The sequence below is a fragment of the Rhinatrema bivittatum genome, chromosome 2 (assembly GCF_901001135.1).
Source record: "Rhinatrema bivittatum chromosome 2, aRhiBiv1.1, whole genome shotgun sequence".
NCBI lineage: Eukaryota > Metazoa > Chordata > Amphibia > Gymnophiona > Rhinatrematidae > Rhinatrema > Rhinatrema bivittatum.
In genome coordinates this window covers 335,263,002-335,282,461 of record NC_042616.1, presented here as the reverse complement: position 1 = coordinate 335,282,461, position 19,460 = coordinate 335,263,002, and the positions used below count along the sequence as shown (strand labels likewise).

Sequence of the window (19,460 nt, the reverse complement as noted above, 5' to 3'; positions counted from 1 at the left end):
ATCTGTAAAGCTGAAAAATGATCAAACGTGCAAAACAGAAGTCTTTGCATCCTCTACAAGTCACACATGGGGTAATTTTCAAAGTCATTTACACATGTAAAACAATGTTTTACCTACAGAAATGGCCTTTTACAACATTTCTTGCCTGATATATGGGGAAACTTACTTGTAGATAGCCTGTATGCGAGTAGGTTTAGCCGCAGTGAGCAGAGGCATTTCCAGGGATGGAGCAGTTTGCACTTACATGCACACATTTGCATTTTCAAAAGTATGTGCATGCTGAGGTAGATCTTAAAAAAGTACGTGCAACCGGCGCGAACAAAAGTACTTCAAGCAGGCGTAACTTGCACGCGCCGCCTCGGCATCCCCTGGCACAGGCCGCAGTGCTGGGGGACTCGGGACCGTACTCCCAGCCCGCCCCCAAACCATAGCCACACCCCTGGACCCCGGACATGCCCCCAGGACACGACCCCGGACTGCCGGCACACCCCCGGACACACCCCCGGACACACCCCCTCCCGCCCCTTTTACGAAGCCCTGGGAACAAAAGTACTTCAAGCAGGCGTAACTTGCACGCGCCGCCTCGGCATCCCCTGGCACAGGCCGCAGTGCTGGGGGACTCGGGACCGTACTCCCAGCCCGCCCCCAAACCATAGCCACACCCCTGGACCCCGGACATGCCCCCAGGACACGACCCCGGACTGCCGGCACACCCCCAGACACACCCCCTCCCGCCCCTTTTACGAAGCCCTGGGACTTACGCGCATCCCGGGGCTTTGCGCGCGCCGGCAGCCTATGCAAAATAGGCTGCCGGCGCAGGGCTTTTAAAATCTAGCCCACGTTTTCCTGAAAAAACTCTAGCTAAATTAGCATGTTGAATTGTATCTGAGTAGTTTTGTTGGAATAATTTTAAAAATATGTGCGTACTTTCTTTTTGAAAATTGGTGTAAATTATGTGCATTCTAGATTTAAAATGTATGTTAGCCGAGAAAGTACGGAACTTCGGTGTAATAATAGACACTGAACTCAGCCTCAAACAACACATATCATTAAAAGTCAAAGAAGGATATGCCAAACTAATGGTCCTCAGAAAACTTAAACCGTTACTAAATCAAACTAACTTCCAAACTGTCCTACAAGCGTTAATATTTGCCAGCACTGACTACTGTAATGCCCTACTATTAGGATTACCATACACGACAATAAGACCACTCCAAATTCTACAAAACTCAGCCGCAAGAATTTTAACAGGCAAAAGAAAAAGAGATCACATCACTGAAACACTGGCTGAACTACACTGGCTGCCAATTGAATACAGGATAAAATATAACACCCTTTGCACTATACATAAGCTAATCCCCGATGAGAAAGCGGAATGGTTAAACACAGCACTCCGAGTCCATGTCCCACACAGGAACCTGAGATCTGCCAACAAAGCCCTCCTAACTATCCCCTCAGTAAAAACTGCAAAACTAACACAAGTCTGTGTCAAAATCCCAGAGTTAACAGCTGAGATGTGCACAGATAAGTGACGGGGAAGAGATCCGGACACGGAGTTAACAGCTGAGACGAGCAACAGATAAGTGATGGGGAAGTCCCCCGCCTGAAAATTGAAAAACCTATATATTAGTGTTATCAAGAATTCTCAGTTGTAAAATTGAATAGTAACTGTGTATCGGCGTTACCGGAGAATTGTTCGGGACTCTTTTGAAAAATAGAATGCTTGAGAACAAACCCAATTGCGGGTAGTAAAAATCCTGAAATATTTTAATTTGTTCACTAAATCACATCACGCAAAAAATAGAAAAAACATTCACGGGTTGGAGGAGGTGGTTCGTGATTAAAATGCCATACATTGCTGGATGCAATGACATGAAATTTGTATGAAACCTGCCTCTCCTTCCCTTAAAAATTGTTTTTTCACCTTTGCGGTGGATAAAGATTTTGTGTTTAATAATATTCTTAAACACTGAGAGTTTTTTCTCCTGATTAGAAAAAATTACGTTGTAGATTGATTGGAGGTGATATTGTGTTTCGTGTATTTATGAATATTTATATCCCTCATAAAATCTTAGTGCAGATTTTGTTTTTGCCTTCTATTTATTTGGCATTTATCTCCATCCATTCTTACTGACAGTGACACCACAAAAGAAGTTCATCCTTCCTACATCTTGGGTCCCTGGAAATCTATCCTCCCCCCCCCCCCCTCTCCTTTTTGGAGAATTCATGCCCTGCGGCTGTTGGGACTGTGAAGGGACTAGCCCCAAAAGAGGAGCTACATTTGTTAGGGAGGAAGTATTATACACCCTGCCTGCTCACATAGAGAGGGGTGAGAAACAGAAGTTTTCTAAGTTGTTGCCCCTCCAACTGAGAGATTCATTGCCCATGCAATGGGAGAAGGAGAGTCTACCCATCTGATATTTAAGTGTTTCAGAAGGAGAAAGGAGAAAAGTAGCTGTCACCTAGTGTCTAGCCATAAGCAATAACAGCTCAGTATACAGAGAAGTGAAAGAGGTGCCTAACTGGTACAACAAGAGTAGGAGCAGAGGAAAGGAGCTAAAGAGAAGGATCCAACCAGAGCTACAGCATTATTTATTAACATTTACAAGGAACTCTAAACTGGGGTAGTGTCAGTTGCACCGAGTCCTTGAGAGTCCCTACAGTTCTAACTGGGATTGCTGCTGTAGGCCCTACATTTCAAAAAGGAGTAAGTGGGACTGAAGTAACAGAAAGGAGGGACCACACAGTTGCTGGTTAAAGTAGATTGTGGATTCTGTCTCATATCTGTTTTATTGCATAAGTCTATCTGATGATGTCAAATTGGCTACGGTGACTGTAAAGGCCATAAAGATGCTTGGCTGCATAGGGAGAGGAATGGTCAGCAGAAAATGGGAGGTGATTTTGCCCCTGTACAGGTCCCTGGTGAGACCTCATTTGGAAAACCATGTACAGTTCTGGAGACCGCACCTTCTAAAGGATATAAATAGGATGGAGTCGGTCCAGAGGGCAGCTACTAAAATGGTCAGTGGTCTTTGTTCTAAAGTATATGGGGATAGACTTGAAGATCTAAGCATGTATACCCAAGAGCAGCGCTTCTCAACCGGTGCTGAATCATTTGCAAAGCCTTTAAGTATTTTGGGAGCAACCCCATATACCAGACTATTGCAATAGTCTAACTGCCCATATAAAAGTGACTATGGAACAGATCTAAAAGGTTATGAGGCAGCAACTTTGTTTAATGGTTTTAACAGTCTCTGCTTAAAATACCATGATTTCACTTCTTGGTTTACTTGAGCTTTAATGAAAGGCCTAAGTCTAAAATGATTCCCAGGTTTCGGGCCATACACAACACTTGAGGTATTAAAGTCAGAGATGAGTCTAACCCAACCCCCAAATTGCATATTTTAGTAGATAAAAACAACTCCGTTTTCTTATACCGAATAGGTAAAAGTGGCGGCAATGGCATGTTCCTTACCCATAAAATCGATGTCTTATCACAATTTAACAATAAATAATTTTCCAGCAACCATTCATTGACCTTTGACAGGCAACTCCGGAGGTTTTCCACTGGAACCTCTCCTAGGCAGTCACTAGAAATATATATACATCATCAGCATAGGACTTGTATACCACCCCATCTTTGATAGTATCTTGCCCAAAGGACTAGATATTAAACAAAGTGATAGATATGAACCTTACGGAATCCCCTCTGCCAAGGAATATCAATCTGACACATCATTCTATCACTTAAGAGAGAGCAAAACCATTGCAGTACAATTCTCGCCACCTATACTCCTGCAGCTTAAACTACAACTGGCTATGACAAATCATGTCAAAAGCTGAGGCAATATCCAACCAAACCAAAAACAACCCGTTTTCTTATTTCTAGCAAAAGTACATGTCATCCATTAAGAGTAACAGAGTTTCAGTCCCACAATTCTTTCCTGAACTCGTTTCGTTCATTATCATAAACTCTGGCAATCAATTACAAATTCCTCCAATTGTTTAACAACTACTTTTCTAGAACTGTTGACAAGTAGATAAATTGGAGGAGAACAAAAATTAGACACATTTTTCTCTCAGAAATGTGGTATTTTTTGATATGTTATAGACGCCTGCTTGAGGCTAAGTGGAACAACTCCCCGAGTCAACGTTACATTGAAAATCTCTACCAATTGGTGTTCAAATGCAGAGAACTTATTGGCAATAAGTAAAAAGGGACAGGATCTTGAAAATTAAAGATTTCTCTAATAGCAGAGATTATATCCTTTAAACCAATTTTTCATTAAACAAAACAAATGTATCCCCAACAATATTTACTATAATTTCATCAGCATTACTGACAATCAATTTGGTGGTGTTCTTTTCCTTCTATGTGAGTTCTAGCCCCTTCCACTTTATTTAATTTATTTTGATGTATATTCCACTTTTTGCAGTATTTCAAAGTGGATTACATTCAGGTACTGTAGGTATTTCCCTATTCCCAGAAGGCTTACAATCTAAGGCCTGAATTTATCAAAATGCACTAAATATCGCATGAGATAGGAAAAGAGGTGTGTTTTATGGTAATAGGCAGTTTATCGCAATTTGCACTAATACCTATGCGAAGCACTATCTTAGCACAAATTGCAATAACTTTTTCACACTTTGCGATAAGTGCCAGAATTTATGTATTTCCTACATACAACTACTGGGGGGGATCATGTTTAGTAGGTTTAAACTCCTGGAGAACCAGCCTAGCTGGGAGGAGAGAGAGAGATATTACTCAGGTAGAGAGTCCATCAAGCTTGGTTGAGAGAACATTGCACAAATCTCATCTTTGTGTGAGTTTCCTCACTCTGAAGGTCATCAAATATTCACAAGAGAGCACTGTTCTGTGTTGTACATCTCACTCTGCCGTCAAAGTGGCCCCTAACCCCTACACTAATACCTAAACCTCACCTCCAGTTACTTGGTGGGGCCATCCCATAGGAGATATAAATACCTATCTAGCATGCGAGCATTATGGCTAGACTCTCTCTCTCCCTCCCCCAGGAGAGTCCTGATATGAGCCCAGCCCACTGGCCAAAATTCCCTCCCCTTTTTCTCATTTGCAATGCACCAAACGTTATGGTGCTTTTGCATGCGTTAATGGCATTTGCATATAGCACTTTGATAAATGACCCCCTAAGTTTGTAACTGAGGTAATGGAGGGTAAAGTGACTTGCCCAAGGTCACAAGGAGCAAACAGTGAGACTTGAATCCTGGTCTTGTGGTTCGTAGCCCACTGCTCTAAACCACTAGTCTACTCTTCCACTCAAGTATGTAAATACTTAAGTCGACTCAGCACTTGAGGGTGTATGCATCACTGCATTTTTATTCTGTGGTGTCAGTTAGATCTTTAACTATAGTAAACTTATTTATAGAGTTATTAATTTATTAGTATAGTAATCTTTCCTAAGCTGCTCCTGTGTAACTCCATATTCTCTTAGTACATTCTGATTTACTCTTTAAAAAACATCCAACTTATTCCTATGGCCATTTTCTCTCTGTTCTATGTAGCTCTGTTCGTTTCTCATTCCACCAATCTGTAGCCTCATCTGGTATCTCCAAACTTATACTATCTGTAACCATATTCCACTTACTGAGCATTTTATCTATATCTGTTTTTTTCCCAGATTTAAAACTAACAAATTAGTCTGTGGTACCTATTTATCTAGTTTCATCTGAAATTGTATCAAATGTTAATTAGATCAAAGGATACGAGAACTGGCTTTAATAGACACAGCTCTTCTCTACATTACGGTTTCTGAAACTAATACAGTAAATCCAAAATATGCCCCTCAGAGTGAGTGGGGACAGCGATTCAATGTTGCAGGCCAGAAACTGTCAGAAAATCTTTAAAAGACCGAACATCAGATAATGAATCAGTTTCAAAATGCAAATTAAAATCCCCCAGTACAACTAATTGTTTACATTTTAGGTCTAATGCTGTTACTGTGGTCATAGAGTGCATCGCTGCTACTGGTATCTCTGCAGGAATATATAAAAGACATAAAAACCAAGATTGGGTCCAGTTACAGGTGGAACTTCTTTTTTTTCACTTGACTTAATACCCTTTCAACACCCACTGTTTCTGACACCTCATATCAGTATCCTGAAGGAGATAAGACAGGATGAAACTCGACACTTGCAATAGATGCCGACAAGCCCAGATTTCTGAGTAGCCTAGGCCTGGCTGCCTTGCTGCCTGATGAAATAAACAATAGTTTCATGACAAGCCTGTTGAGGCCAGGTAAATTTTTCCTATCCTGTTCACTGTCATGAGATTTTGTGGATGATGAGATTGTAGGTATCATTAAGATTAAATCCAGCTGTGCAGTCTAGCCTATATTTATGCTAATTTGTAAATGTAGATAAAATATCATAGTACATCTAAATCTTTTTCCCTAACAGGGCTAAACATGTGTTGCTAATCTTGAGTTGGCCAGATTTCTAGTTTCTGATTTCTAGTTTCAGTAGCTTCTAGCTACAGTAGCACCGGATAGAGGAATGCTCACACTGCACGGTGAGGGTTTTATTGAGCCTGTACCCAGATGCTGGCGGCTTGCACATTTCTGCGTGATGGGCAGGTGTTAAAATTCTTTTACATTTATAGATTTACATGGTACTATGCCTCAGCCTATACCTGTGGAGGAGCAGGAGATGCACAGTATGAGTTCCTGGAATGCTGTCCTCCTCACCCCCACCTCCACCTAGCAAACACTACACATATAACAAAGAGGCCCAAGAGGCCAGCTCCATGTCAGGTGGCTACAGCATTGAGAGGTTATTACAGTCCGTTTGCCCGGAGCACGGGGGTAACTGGATTGGAAATAACTGGCTACAAACGCTCCAGAAACCAACTGTCTCAATGCTGGCAGATTGGTGATGGCTGAGTACCAACCAGAAAAGCCACAGACCCTATGTGGTCATCAGTTTGGGCAACAGCCTCACTAGTTTTGTTAGATTTTTATATTATTAAAAATTTGCTGTAAGACATGAGCGGTGGAGTGGCTGGTAGGCCGGGTGGTGGATTAAGTATGGGAACTTGTACAAACCAGGGAGGAAGATTTAAAAAAACAAAACAAAAAAAAACCTAAAGTGGACAAGAAGCGAGATCCTACAAGCAGTCAAGCCTCTACAGCTGCGATGCATTCTTAGCAGCGAAAACTGGAGTAATTGGGCAGGCCAAATGGGCCAATAGAATTTTATCTGCTAGCATCTACTATATTATTGTGTTAGAGAGCTCCTCGTGTACAAATTATTGGAGACAGTATAATACCATGATAAGTGTGTGGTTCTGTACCCAGCTTGGTATTGAAGCTAACAGAGCTGCCAGCAAACTTCCAGTAACATCTGAACTGATCCAGCGTGCTTCTTTTATTTATTTAATTTACTTTAACTTTTTTTTTTTTTTTTTTAGTGTTCATGGTGGGTTTGCTTCCTTGCATGCCCCTAGAGGAGCCCTCCTCCCTCCTTTCTGAAGATGCATGGAGGTGGGGAAGGGGAAGTCTTTTTCAGAAGTGCTGACCTAACAGGACTTGGAGCAAATCAGGCAATGCCCCTCTTTGGCCCTATTTGATTCTCATCACACTCTTTGGGTAGGGTACTATCCTTTCTGCCCTCTTACTGGCAGGAGAATGCAACACTTCTTACCTGCAACTTTCTGCCCCTCTTCAGCTTCACTTTGAAGTCTGAACCATGCTGGGGCAAGGCCCCGCAATCTCATGGAATCCACTGGCCCGGCTGTGGTTCTCACTTCATCTAGAAGCCAGCAGAGAAGAAGACAGATGCAGGCAAGAAACAATGCTTTCCTTCTGCCCAGCAGAAGGGAGATGGGGGAGAGGTTCCCCCACCGCGGAATGGTCCCTGTTGCATAAAGGGTACACGACTGGGGAGGTTCTACTCCAAAGATACATCACAATCGATGACCCTCGGCTCCTCTGTCGATGGCAGCTCTCTCTCGCTCCTTGAACCTGCCCTCAGGGAGAGTAATTTTATAACAACGCATACAGGGCTAAAGTCTGCTAGTACTTTGTACCCACAAAGTTTATCCAGAAATTTCAAAGCAGACTTTTACATGCGGAAATTTTCACCCTGCTCAGAGCAGGTATACCTTTCTGCACGCAGATTTGCACACAGGCTTTCGAAAATCAAAAGGAGGCGTGCAAATTCTTTTCGCACCACTCCTTGTGACCTTGGGCACGTCGCTTTATCCTCCATTGTGAGCCCACTGAAGTGCCTGAAAAGCGGAACATAAGTTAAATTACTAAATAAACTCTGCCCTCAAAATGCCTACGTGCAATCCAAGTAAAAGTACGCATGAAGTTGGGTTTCAAAGCTTGCTTTGAAATCCACATCCCCAGGTTGATTTTCAAAGCATCCCTTGCACATGTATAACAGGACTTTCTGTTTATAAAGCACTTTGAATATCAGGCCCTTAAAGATGCACTGAACTCTCCAGATAGCAGACGCCCCTAGGCAAGTGCCTGATTATCCTGCTGGGAAGTCTGGCCCTGATAACGATCTTCCTTCCTTCATTATTCCAGGATTTCTCTCTTTCTTTCTGTAGTGTAGTTGCCATGTTAACCCCACTTGACTAGGTACCAATAAAGTTTATCAAACAAGCTGTAGGGTAATACCCTTTTTTGGGCTAAGTATTAAGTTAGTCTAATAAAATGAGATCACCAAAGCTTCTCATTTTTCAGTTTTATTTTGTTTTATTTATCCCTGGAATTCATCAGTGTTTGTTACTCAGACTTTTTTTTTCCTGTTTTTATTAATAATATAAGACACGACTAATCGCATTTCTGGATAAATGTTAGGGTTTATTTTGGTGGATAGAAGCATGAAATGCTACTTAGCTGCTTCTTCTGAGCTGGCGGGAGGCTTTGGGATGTGTCAGGGGAGTTGGGAAATGAGGATCAGGCATCATGCTGACAGTGTGCAGGGTGATGGCTCAGTTCGAAACGTGAGGGGGCAGCCCGGGCATGTAATCAATTAATTGGGACCAAAACAAAAATCTATGGGCCGGATTTTAAAAAGGTTACGCGCGTAAATCCGGAGGATTTATGCGTGAAACCTGACTTACGCGTGCCGGGCCTATTTTAAAAAGGCCCAACGGCGTGCGTAAAGCCCTGGGATGCGTGTAAGTCCCGAGGCTTTACAAAAGGGGCGGGACGGGGTGGTCTGGGGGTGGGGTCAGAGGCCTCTGACAGAGCGGCCACTGCCGCTGTGTCGGAGGATCGCGTGCCGGCAGGCTGCCGATGTGCGCAACTTGCGCCTGCCCGGAAGCAGGCACAAAAGGTAAGACAAAGGACGGGGGGGGGGGGGGGGTTAGAGTAGGGCTGGGGGGGTAAAGGTTAGGGGAAGGGGTGGAAAGGTCAGGCTAGGGGGAAGGGAACGGGGAAAGACAGCGCGGCTCAGCGCGGGCAAGGTGCACAATTGTGCACCCCCTTGCGCGCGTCGACCTCTGATTTTATAACTTGTGTGCGCCTGTTCCTGCCTGCGCCCGCGCACACCTTTTCAAAATCTACCCCTATGCGTAGAGTGTTACAAAATTAGGGTGAAAATCAGTTTTAAAAAACCCCTGAAAAATAGTCTTTAGAAAACAGAAACTTTTCTGAAAAATTGGCTTAAACTGAAAATGAAGTGCCCTAGGTATCACCTACAACACGATTGTTGACCTTCATTTCTAGTTGTAACCCCTTTTTTTTGAGGATCGTGGCTCCTAGGGCACGTAACTAATTTATTTCTTTAGGGGCTACTCCATCTAGCAAACGACGTCCCATGCTTGATTCTCAATCCCTTTTTATGGGGGAAGCTCTCACTTTTGGCCCAGATGATGAGAAAAAAATCACCAGTGTGTATCAGAGCTGTAGGTGCTTCTCATGAGATGAGAGAGGCTGTAATAACTCAGACAGGTCCAGCTCTGGGTGTTAAATACAATTTTACTGATTAATATTCATAAAATTAAAGTCCATTATCCAGAAGTGTGAGTTTACAGGCACAGTTCTGGGTAGGTAGGTGTCCTTTTACCAGACCTCTGGGTAGAGCCCATGGTAATTTTATATGCGCAAACTCTCCCAGCGGCTGTGGAGAGGTCCCCAACTTTATTGCAAAAATCCGACCTTTAGTCATCTTCTCCTTGGACACCCAGCCTGTCCTGATCCCTTGGTGTTTGTGTGGAAATCCGATTGGGGGTCTCCTGCTCTTGTTCTTCCTTCCTTAGTAGTTCTCTCATCCTTTTTCTCTGATGTTTCTTGGGGAACTTCTCTTGGGGAAAAGTTAGTGGGATCAGGCTAGTTCTCTGCCTTGAAATCCCACTGGGGAAGACGGATCCAAAACCTCCCCACTCTTCTTGATTTCCAAAAATACTTTCAAAAGTTAAACTGCATATCTCTTCTGCTCTCACTAGCCCTCACAGCAGGATCCATCACTGGTGTTTGCTTACCTAGGGTTTAGAGTAGGCTCACAAGTCTTTGGTCCCTTGTAGAGATCCCTTTTGCCCCTAACGGGTATCAGGCATAAAGATCTATCTCTCTGTAAACTATAAGAAGGACCCTCAGGCAGGGAATGCACTGGAAGGTGTCACTTCTAAAATAAACTCCTTTGGGTGAATCTGGGAGGCCCCACCAGAGTGTGGAAAAAAATACACCTTCACTCCTTGACTGCTTCCTCAGACTGAACCCATGGTGTATTAAAATGGCTGGGCTAAATAGTGTTCAGGCATCCGATCCAGTACCTCCAGGTAGGAGGGACTTGAGGGGTAAGGATGGCTTCTCTCTAGAGTGTGTTAAATTATAGGGACAGTGACTTCTGGTGGCCAGACCGGGAGGTCTGCCACACAGTTTTTATGTTTAGAGAAAAGAGAATGAAGAAAACAGTATTGTGTTTCCATCTGAGTTCATAGCTTCTAAACTGAAACTGCAATCTGTCTGGAGTTTTATACAGTTTTCTTTAGTGACCTAGTGAAGTCCATGCTTCAATAGTATGACTTTTTTCAAGTTCTTAAAAAGATATATTTTAAGGCTGGTGAACTGCTATGTTTTTCCCAAAACTGAATTCCTTTCTTTTTCTGTTCCATAACCAGGGTGCTGGTTGGTGCTCCAAAGGCCGATTCTAAATTTAGCACCTCCATGAAGTCCCCAGGAGCTGTCTTTAAATGTCGAGTCCATACCAACCCTGACAGAAGGTGCACAGAGCTGGACATGGGGCGAGGTGAGTAGTCTGCCACAAGTTTTCATGGAGGAAAAAGATCATGTGCAGTTAGAAAAATCTTTAAAACTGTAAAACTGACTGATGACCAAGTTTTTGCCCTTGCTACACAACACATAGGGCTCTGGTCTGCAAAATCCTGAAGTCAGTTGTCTTGAGAAATTGGAAGTTTATTCATAATGATGTTCAACAAATGGATGGACTGGATTTCTCTTGCGGCATCTTCTGAAGAAAGACTGTTTAGAAGAAATCAGTTTGTCAGAAAATGAGGCAGATTTCTGATAAAAGAGGTTGAGTTTCTTTGGTGCTTTAGAGCAGTTATTCTCAACCGTGTGTCATGATGGTGTGTGTGAGAGACAGGGACTTGTCAGGGAGGTGACAGGGGTGTATGTGTGTGTGAGAGACAGAGATTGGTTAGGGAGGTGGCTGGGGTGTGTGAGGAAGAGAGACTGTGGGATATAATTGGGGTGTGTGTGTGTGTGTGTGTGTGTGACTGGTTATGGGCCCTAAGGAAGAGGACTGTGAGGCAGAGTTTCAGTAGCCACTGCTGCTTTTGGTGTGTGCTTTTGGCCTGCAAGAGAAAGGAGAGTTTCTGGAGAGGATAAGTAAAGGTGGCTTTTAAAGTTTATTTTTGTTGATTGCCATTTTAATTATTGGGTATTATGTGATGTCTGCTGTTTTGAAATATTTTATTGGTATTTGGACAATTTTTAATTATTTTTATGAGTTTTTAATTGCTGGATGTTATTCTGTTCATCAGCTGTTTTGTAACATTTATTAGTATAGTTTTACAATTATTTCTGTGTGGGGATCTATAGCAGCATGGCTTATTCTATTTTCCTAATAGGAGGTGTATTAGTGTTTAGGACCTGGTTTAATATTTGTAGTATTGCCATTTCATAAATTGGGTTGATATTGTTTGAGTGTGTTCATTAATGCAGGTGTAACTTTGTGTGGATTAGTTTTGTGCAGTATTGCAGATCCTGGGATTATGTTAGGTGCTATATTTCTCTTTCCATTTCTCCAGGTTTGCACTGCATGCAGAGTGGCTTTTTTTGTTTTCCATTCCAGATTTGTGGTCTTTCTGTACTTGGTGAAGGTTAGTTTTATGTGTGTGACCAAGGTGAGGTATTTTACTAGCATGTAGGCATTTATAGCAATCTTATTTGTTGTGTTTTCTCAATAGGACATGTATTGCTGGTAAATTACTATCTTTTCATAAGAAGGGCTATTGCGCCTGGTAGCAGAAGGAGTTTGTTTTGCTTTTACAGATATGTCACCAGAACCAGAATATCTTTTTTTATGGTGAGTTGTATGGGTAATGCACTAGTTCTGCTCGGCACCCATTGTTGGGAGATGGAGTGTATGTTTACATTTAGCCCTGCGATGGTTACATGTTCAGTGTGTGAGACGCATGTGAGAACCATCTGCCAGATGTGTCCCGGCCGAAAAAAGGTTGGAATTGCTGCTTTAGAGGATATTTTTTTTGGAGATTGGTTGATTGATTACTATTTTAAAAGTAGCATTCTCCTGGGGTGGAGTGGGGATGACAGTTGACGAAGGGCAGGAGAGGGAGATATTGAGGGAAGAGGTAGGAAAGAGGAGTATGGATTTGTTTATTTAGGATAGGTAAAAAAATATTTTTGATATGTGCTTCATTTTATATACGTTCCATTTGTACTAGTATTTCCAAAAAATCAATTTTGATTGAAAAATTTCTTGAGTCATGGAAATGGCTAGATATTTGACCATTGTGGGACCAAAAACATTATTCATGTTAAACAAATATGCCGGGACAAAAAAAAAATCCATCAAAAGATTTTTAAAAACCTCAAGTTTTACTTAAATGAATTTTTTTGTTACTTTATGGGTGCTTAAAAGTTAATTGTCAGCTAAGAGCTCAAGTCCCCATGAAAAGAACAAGCACCCTGGTTCACTTATAATTGTTAAATAAAAATAATAGTTAAACTAAACTAAAATATGCCACATCTTAAACACATATCTAACCTACCAAAGACGCCAAGAACAACCCCCCTCCCATGCTCTTGTCAAAACTGATTACAAATATTACTAGATAAATATTACTTTGTAATAATTAGAACATAAGAACATAACAAATGGCCATGCTGGGTCAGACCAAGGGTCCATCAATCCCAGCATCCTGTTTCCAACAGAGACCAAACCAGGCCACAAGAACCTGGCAAGTACCCAGACACCAAGAAAGATCCCATGCTACTGTTGCCAGTAATAGCAGAAGCCATTCCCTAAGTCAACTTGATTAATAGCAGTTAATGGACTTCTCCTCCAAGAACTTATCCAAACCTTTTTTAAACCCAGCTATACTAACTGCACTAACCACATCCTCTGGCAAGAAATTCCAGAACTTAATTGTGCATTGAGTGAAAAAGAATTTTCTCCGATTAGTCTTAAATGTACTACTTGCTAACTTCATGGAGTGCCCCTTAGTCCTTCTATTGTCTGAAAGTGTAAATAACCGTTTCACATCTAATCATTCAAGATCTCTCATGATTTTAAAGATCTTTATCATATCCCCCCTCAGCCGTCTCTTCTAAAAGCTGAACAAGCTTAACCTCTTCAGTCTTTCCTCATAGTGGGAGCTGTTCCATCCCCTTTATCAATTTGGTTGCCCTTCTCTTTACCTTCTCCATCGTAACTATATCTTTTTTAAGATGCGGTGACCAGAATTGTACACAGAATTGTATCACAATCAGCTTGTGATTTAACTACTCTGAATAATTTTGTATCATCTGCAAATTTGATAACCTCACTCATCGTATTCCTTTCCAGATCATTTATAAATAGAAACATAGAAATGACGGCAGAAGAAGACCAAACGGCCCATCCAGTCTGCCCAGCAAGCTTCACACATTTTTTTCTCATACTTATCTGGTTCTCTTAGCTCTTTGGTTCTATTTCCCTTCCACCCCCACCATTAATGTAGAGAGCAGTGATGGAGCTGCATCCAAGTGAAATATCAAGCTTAATTAGTTAGGGGTAGTAACCGCCGCAATAAGCAAGCTACACCCATGCTTATTTGTTTTACCCAGACTATGTTATTCAGCCCTTATTGGTTGTTTTTCTTCTCCCCTGCCGTTGAAGCAGAGAGCTATGCTGGATATGCGTGAAGTATCAGTTTTTCTTCTCCCCTGCCGTTGAAGCAGAGAGCTATGCTGGATATGCGTGAAGTATCAGTTTTTCTTCTCCCCTGCCGTTGAAGCAGAGAGCTATGCTGGATATGCATTGAAAGTGAAGTATCAGGCTTATTTGGTTTGGGGTAGTAACCGCCGTAACAAGCCAGCTACTCCCCGCTTTGTGAGTGCAAATCCTTTTTTCCACATTTCCTCTTGCTGTTGAAGCTTAGAGCGATGTTGGAGTCACAGTAACCATGTGTATGTTTATTGAATAAGGGTATTATCTCCAGGCAGTAGCCGTCATTCCGGCAAGCCACCCACTCTTCATTGACGGCCTCTTGACTTTATGGATCCACAGTATTTATCCCACGCCCCTTTGAAGTCCTTCACAGTTCTGGTCTTCACCACTTCCTCCGGAAGGGCATTCCAGGCATCCACCACCCTCTCCGTGAAGAAATACTTCCTGACATTGGTTCTGAATCTTCCTCCCTGGAGCTTCAAATCGTGACCCCTGGTTCTGCTGATTTTTTTCCTACGGAAAAGGTTTGTCGTTGTCTTTGGATCATTAAAACCTTTCAAGTATCTGAAAGTCTGTATCATATCACCTCTGCTCCTCCTTTCCTTCAGGGTGTACATATTTAGATTCTTCAATCTCTCCTCATAAGTCATTTGATGAAGACCTTCCACCTTTTTGGTCGCCCTTCTCTGGACCGCCTACATCTTGTCTCTGTCTCTTTGGAGATACGGTCTCCAGAACTGAACACAATACTCCAGGTGAGGTCTCACCAAGGACCTGTACAAGGGGATAATCACTTCCCTTTTCTTACTCGATATTCCTCTCTCTATGCAGCCCAGCATTCTTCTGGCTTTAGCTATCGCCTTGTCACATTGTTTTGCCGACTTCAGATCATTAGACACCATCACCCCAAGGTCTCTCTCCTGCTCCGTGCACATCAGCCTTTCTCCCCCCATCGAATACAGTTCATTCGGATTTCCACTCCCCATATGCATGACTCTGCACTTCTTGGCATTGAATCTCAGCTGCCATATCTTCGACCACTCTTCCATCTTCCTTAAATCCCATCTCATTCTCTCCACTCCTTCTGGCGTGTCCACTCTGTTGCAGATCTTAGTGTCATCTGCAAAAAGACATACCTTACCTTCTATCCCTTCCGCAATGTCGCTCACAAAGATATTGAAAAGGACCGGTCCCAACACCGATCCCTGCGGTACACCACTTAAAACCGCTCTCTCTTCAGAGAGAGTTCCATTTACCATCACACATTGTCTTCTGTCCGTCAACCAGTTTGCAATCCAGGCCACCACCCCGGCACTCACTCCTAAGCTTCTCATTTTATTCACCAGTCTCCTGTGCGGGACAGTGTCAAAAGCTTTGCTGAAATCCAAGTAGATGACATCGAGTGCTCTTCCTTGATCCAATTTCTTGGTTACCCAGTCAAAACATTCTATCAGATTTGTCTGACAGGATCTTCCAATGGTGAATCCATGCTGCCTCTGGTCCAGCAATTCTCCCGACTGTAGATAGTTCACTATTCTCTCTTTCAACAGTGACTCCATTACTTTTCCCACCACCGAAGTGAGGCTAACCGGTCTGTAGTTACTAGCCTCTTCTCTGTTCCCACTCTTGTGAAGCGGGACCACCACCGCTCTCCTCCAATCATTCGGCACCACTCCCGTTTCTAGGGATCTATTGAACAGGTCACACAGCGGACCTGCCAGCACATCTCTGAGCTCCCTCAGTATTCTGGGATGAACTTCATCAGGCCCCATGGCTTTGTCCACTTTCAGTTTCACCAGCTCTTCCCATACATTTTCTACTGTAAATGGAGTTACATCTACTCCATTTTTTTTGAAAGAGTTAATAAACATGTGGATATAGATGAACTGGTAGATGTAGTGTATTTGGATTTTCAGAAGGCATTTGACAAAGTCTCTCATGAAAGGCTTCTAAGAAAACTAAAAAGTCATGGGATAGGAGGCGATGTCCTTTCGAGGATTACAAACTGGTTAAAAGACAGGAAACAGAGAGTAGGATTAAATGGACAATTTTCTCAGTGGAAAAGGGTAAATATATTGAAAAGCATTGGTCCAAGTACAGATCCTTGAGGCACTCCATTGTTTACCCTTTTCCACTGAGAAAATTGTCCATTTAATCCTACTCTCTGTTTCCTGTCTTTTAACCAGTTTGTAATCCTCGAAAGGACATCGCCTCCTATCCCATGACTTTTTAGTTTTCTTAGAAGCCTTTCATGGGAGACTTTATCAAATGCCGTCTGAAAATCAAAATACACTATATCTACCAGTTCACCTATATCCACATGTTTATTAACCCTTTCAAAAAAAATGAAGCAGATTTGTTAGGCAAGAATTGTCTTGGGTAAATCCATGTTGACTGTGTTCCATTAAACCATGTCTTTCTATAGGCTCTATGATTTTGATCTTTAGAATAGTTTCCACTATTTTTCCTGGCACTGAAGTCAGACTCACTGCTCTATAGTTTCCCAGATCGCCCCTGGAGCCTTTTTTAAATATTGGAGTTACATTGGCCACCCTCCAGTCTTCGGGTACAATGGATGATTTTAATGATAGATTGTTGTGGAGTGCTAGGAGAGCGGTCTCACTTATTTTATTTATTTATTTATTTTAAGGTTTTTTTATACCTGCTTCATTTTTTAAAAGAAACTACATCCCCGCCTACTGCTTAAGTTATCTCGTTTTCAACCATGATCTGTTTATGTGTCCTTTTTGTAAGAAATAGGAGTTTGTTCTAAGGTTACATTGTTATTTTGTATTTTGTACTCTTATTCTATTCTTTGTACTTAGTTTTTTACTGTTTTATTGTATCGCCCACCTGAGTTCTCTGTAAACCGGCATGATGTGCTGCACGAATGTCGGTAAATAAAAGTTAATAAATAAATAAATAAATAAATACCGGCATTCATGAACTTGTTCACATCATGCCGGTTTACAGAAAACAGGGGTGCGAATAATACAACCAAAAACAAAATAACTTGATGAAGAGAGGCAGTTACAATTAACAAGGGCTAATGAACTGGGATTGTAAGAAATAGAGAGAGATAGAGAAGGTTAATTATATACAGGTGTACAATATAAATATGGTGTCTCAAATATACAGCATCTTAGCAGAGAATTTATTAATGGTGCATGTTAGGTGGAGTTCGGGAAGGCTTGTCTGAAAAGCCATGTCTTGAGTCTTTTCCTAAAGGTTAGGAGGCATGGTTCGTTTCTGAGATCTGGAGGGATGGAGTTCCATAACGGTGGGCCTGCTGTGGAAAGGGCTCGGTCTCTTAAGGTACAGTGATTGGTGGTTTTCGTGGGTGGAACAACGAGGCATCCTCTGTAGGCTTCCCTGGTCGGTCTTGTGGATTTGTGTAAACGGGGAGGAATTTGTAGGTCGATTATGGTATGTAGGTGAATAATTTTGTATATCAAGGTGATGGATTTATAAATGACTCTGAAATGAATTGGTAACCAGTGGAGGTCTTGTAGCACTGGGGAGATATGGTCTCTTTTCCTAGTGTTTGTCAGTAGACTGGCTGCTGCGTTTTGGACCATTTGGAGCGGTTTTGTGTATGAGGAGGGGAGGCCAAGTAAAGTGGAGCTGCAGTAGTCCAGTTTGGAGAAAATGAGGGCTTGGAGGATGGTTCTGAAGTCTTTGGCATGGAATAGTGGTCTTATCCTTTTTAACACTTGCAGTTTATAGAAGCAGTCTTTGGTGGTTTTATTGATGTGGGCTTTGAAGTTCCACTTACCAAGAGGTGTGTGTTCTTGGGCCACGGCTCGACCCCAGAGGAACTCCAAAGAGGTGCCGCGGTAGGCAAGGCATACCCGAGCATGGGCTGGACGGGAGCGAGACTGGACTGAAGAGTGGAGATACTAACCCTCCTCCGGACTTGCACGCTTCGGAAGACCAACAATGCAATGATGGTCTTATGAACAGTCCTCCGACCGTTCCAAGCCCTTTCGGACCTGCCGCAGGGTACGGCAAGAAGCGGCAGGCCGGATGGAGGCCAGGGCAGTGGAGACCGGAACATGGAGATTCTGACGAGACTCAGGGATGAGGTACTTGGATGCACAGACGTAGACTCAGGCACAGACGAAGACTCAGGAATGAGGTACTAGGCTTTCAGGAGACTCAGGAACAAGGTACAAGGCTTGCATCATGAAGCGCCCTACTCAGCCCACCCGTGGGGCTGGTCACGGAGCATGACATGGCTTGCCGTGAGGTACCAAGCATATAGAAGACTTAGGAACAAGGTACTTGGCTTTCAGAAGATTCAGGAACAAGGTACAAGGCTTGCATCATGATGCACCCTACTCAGCCCACCCGTGGGGCTGGTCGCGGACCATGATATGGCTTGCCGCGAGGTACCAAGCGTGCAGAAGACTCAGGAATGAACATCTGGACTGGAACACAGATACTGGATCAGGAGACAGACCTTAGGGCTGGAACATGGACATCTGGAACAGCAGGTGAACACCAGGACTGGAACGTAGACAAGAAGACAAGACGAGGAGCTCCAACGAAGAACAGGAAACATAGGACCTTGAAGTCCTGGAACAAGGACGACTCCTGGAGCGAAGGACAGCAGGATCCCAGGAGTGACCAACTCCTTGCGAAGGCAAAGCTGGAAAGGACATTGAGCCCTTTTGTAGGGCTGAAGAGGACAACGCCCAGGGAGGGGTCAGCAGGGGGCCACATCTGGCTGGCCTTTGAAGAGGAGGAGAGTGGCACGCATCCGTGCCTTAGGAAGCTGGATGAGAGAGAGCTGGAAGCTGGTGGCGTCCTCGGCCACGTGGAAGGCCCGAGGAGAAGCAGGCAGGCAGCGGAGCAGCCCTGCCACGGAGCTGAAGGCAGGCAGGCCGCAAAGACTGAAGCTGGAAGGGCTGCAGGAACAGAGGATGGCTGCAGGCACCGGCAGGGACCCGGACTGCAGCAGGCACCAGCAGGGATGGCCTCCCTGCAGGCTGAAGACCCCAGCATCGGCTGCAGCACGTCGGACAGCACAGGAGCGGCAGCGGGGGTCC

The 19,460-nt window shown here is 43.3% G+C and overlaps 1 protein-coding gene across 1 annotated transcript in view; it reads left to right on the top strand.

Moving 5' to 3' along the window:
• The window catches only part of ITGA9 (integrin subunit alpha 9), an 855,720-nt gene that overhangs the window by 36,688 nt on the left and 799,572 nt on the right, over positions 1-19,460 (top strand). The window contains exon 2 of the mRNA XM_029589807.1: positions 11,114-11,241. Within this exon, the coding sequence (XP_029445667.1) occupies positions 11,114-11,241 (128 nt within the window). The remainder of the gene's footprint in view (positions 1-11,113; positions 11,242-19,460) is intronic.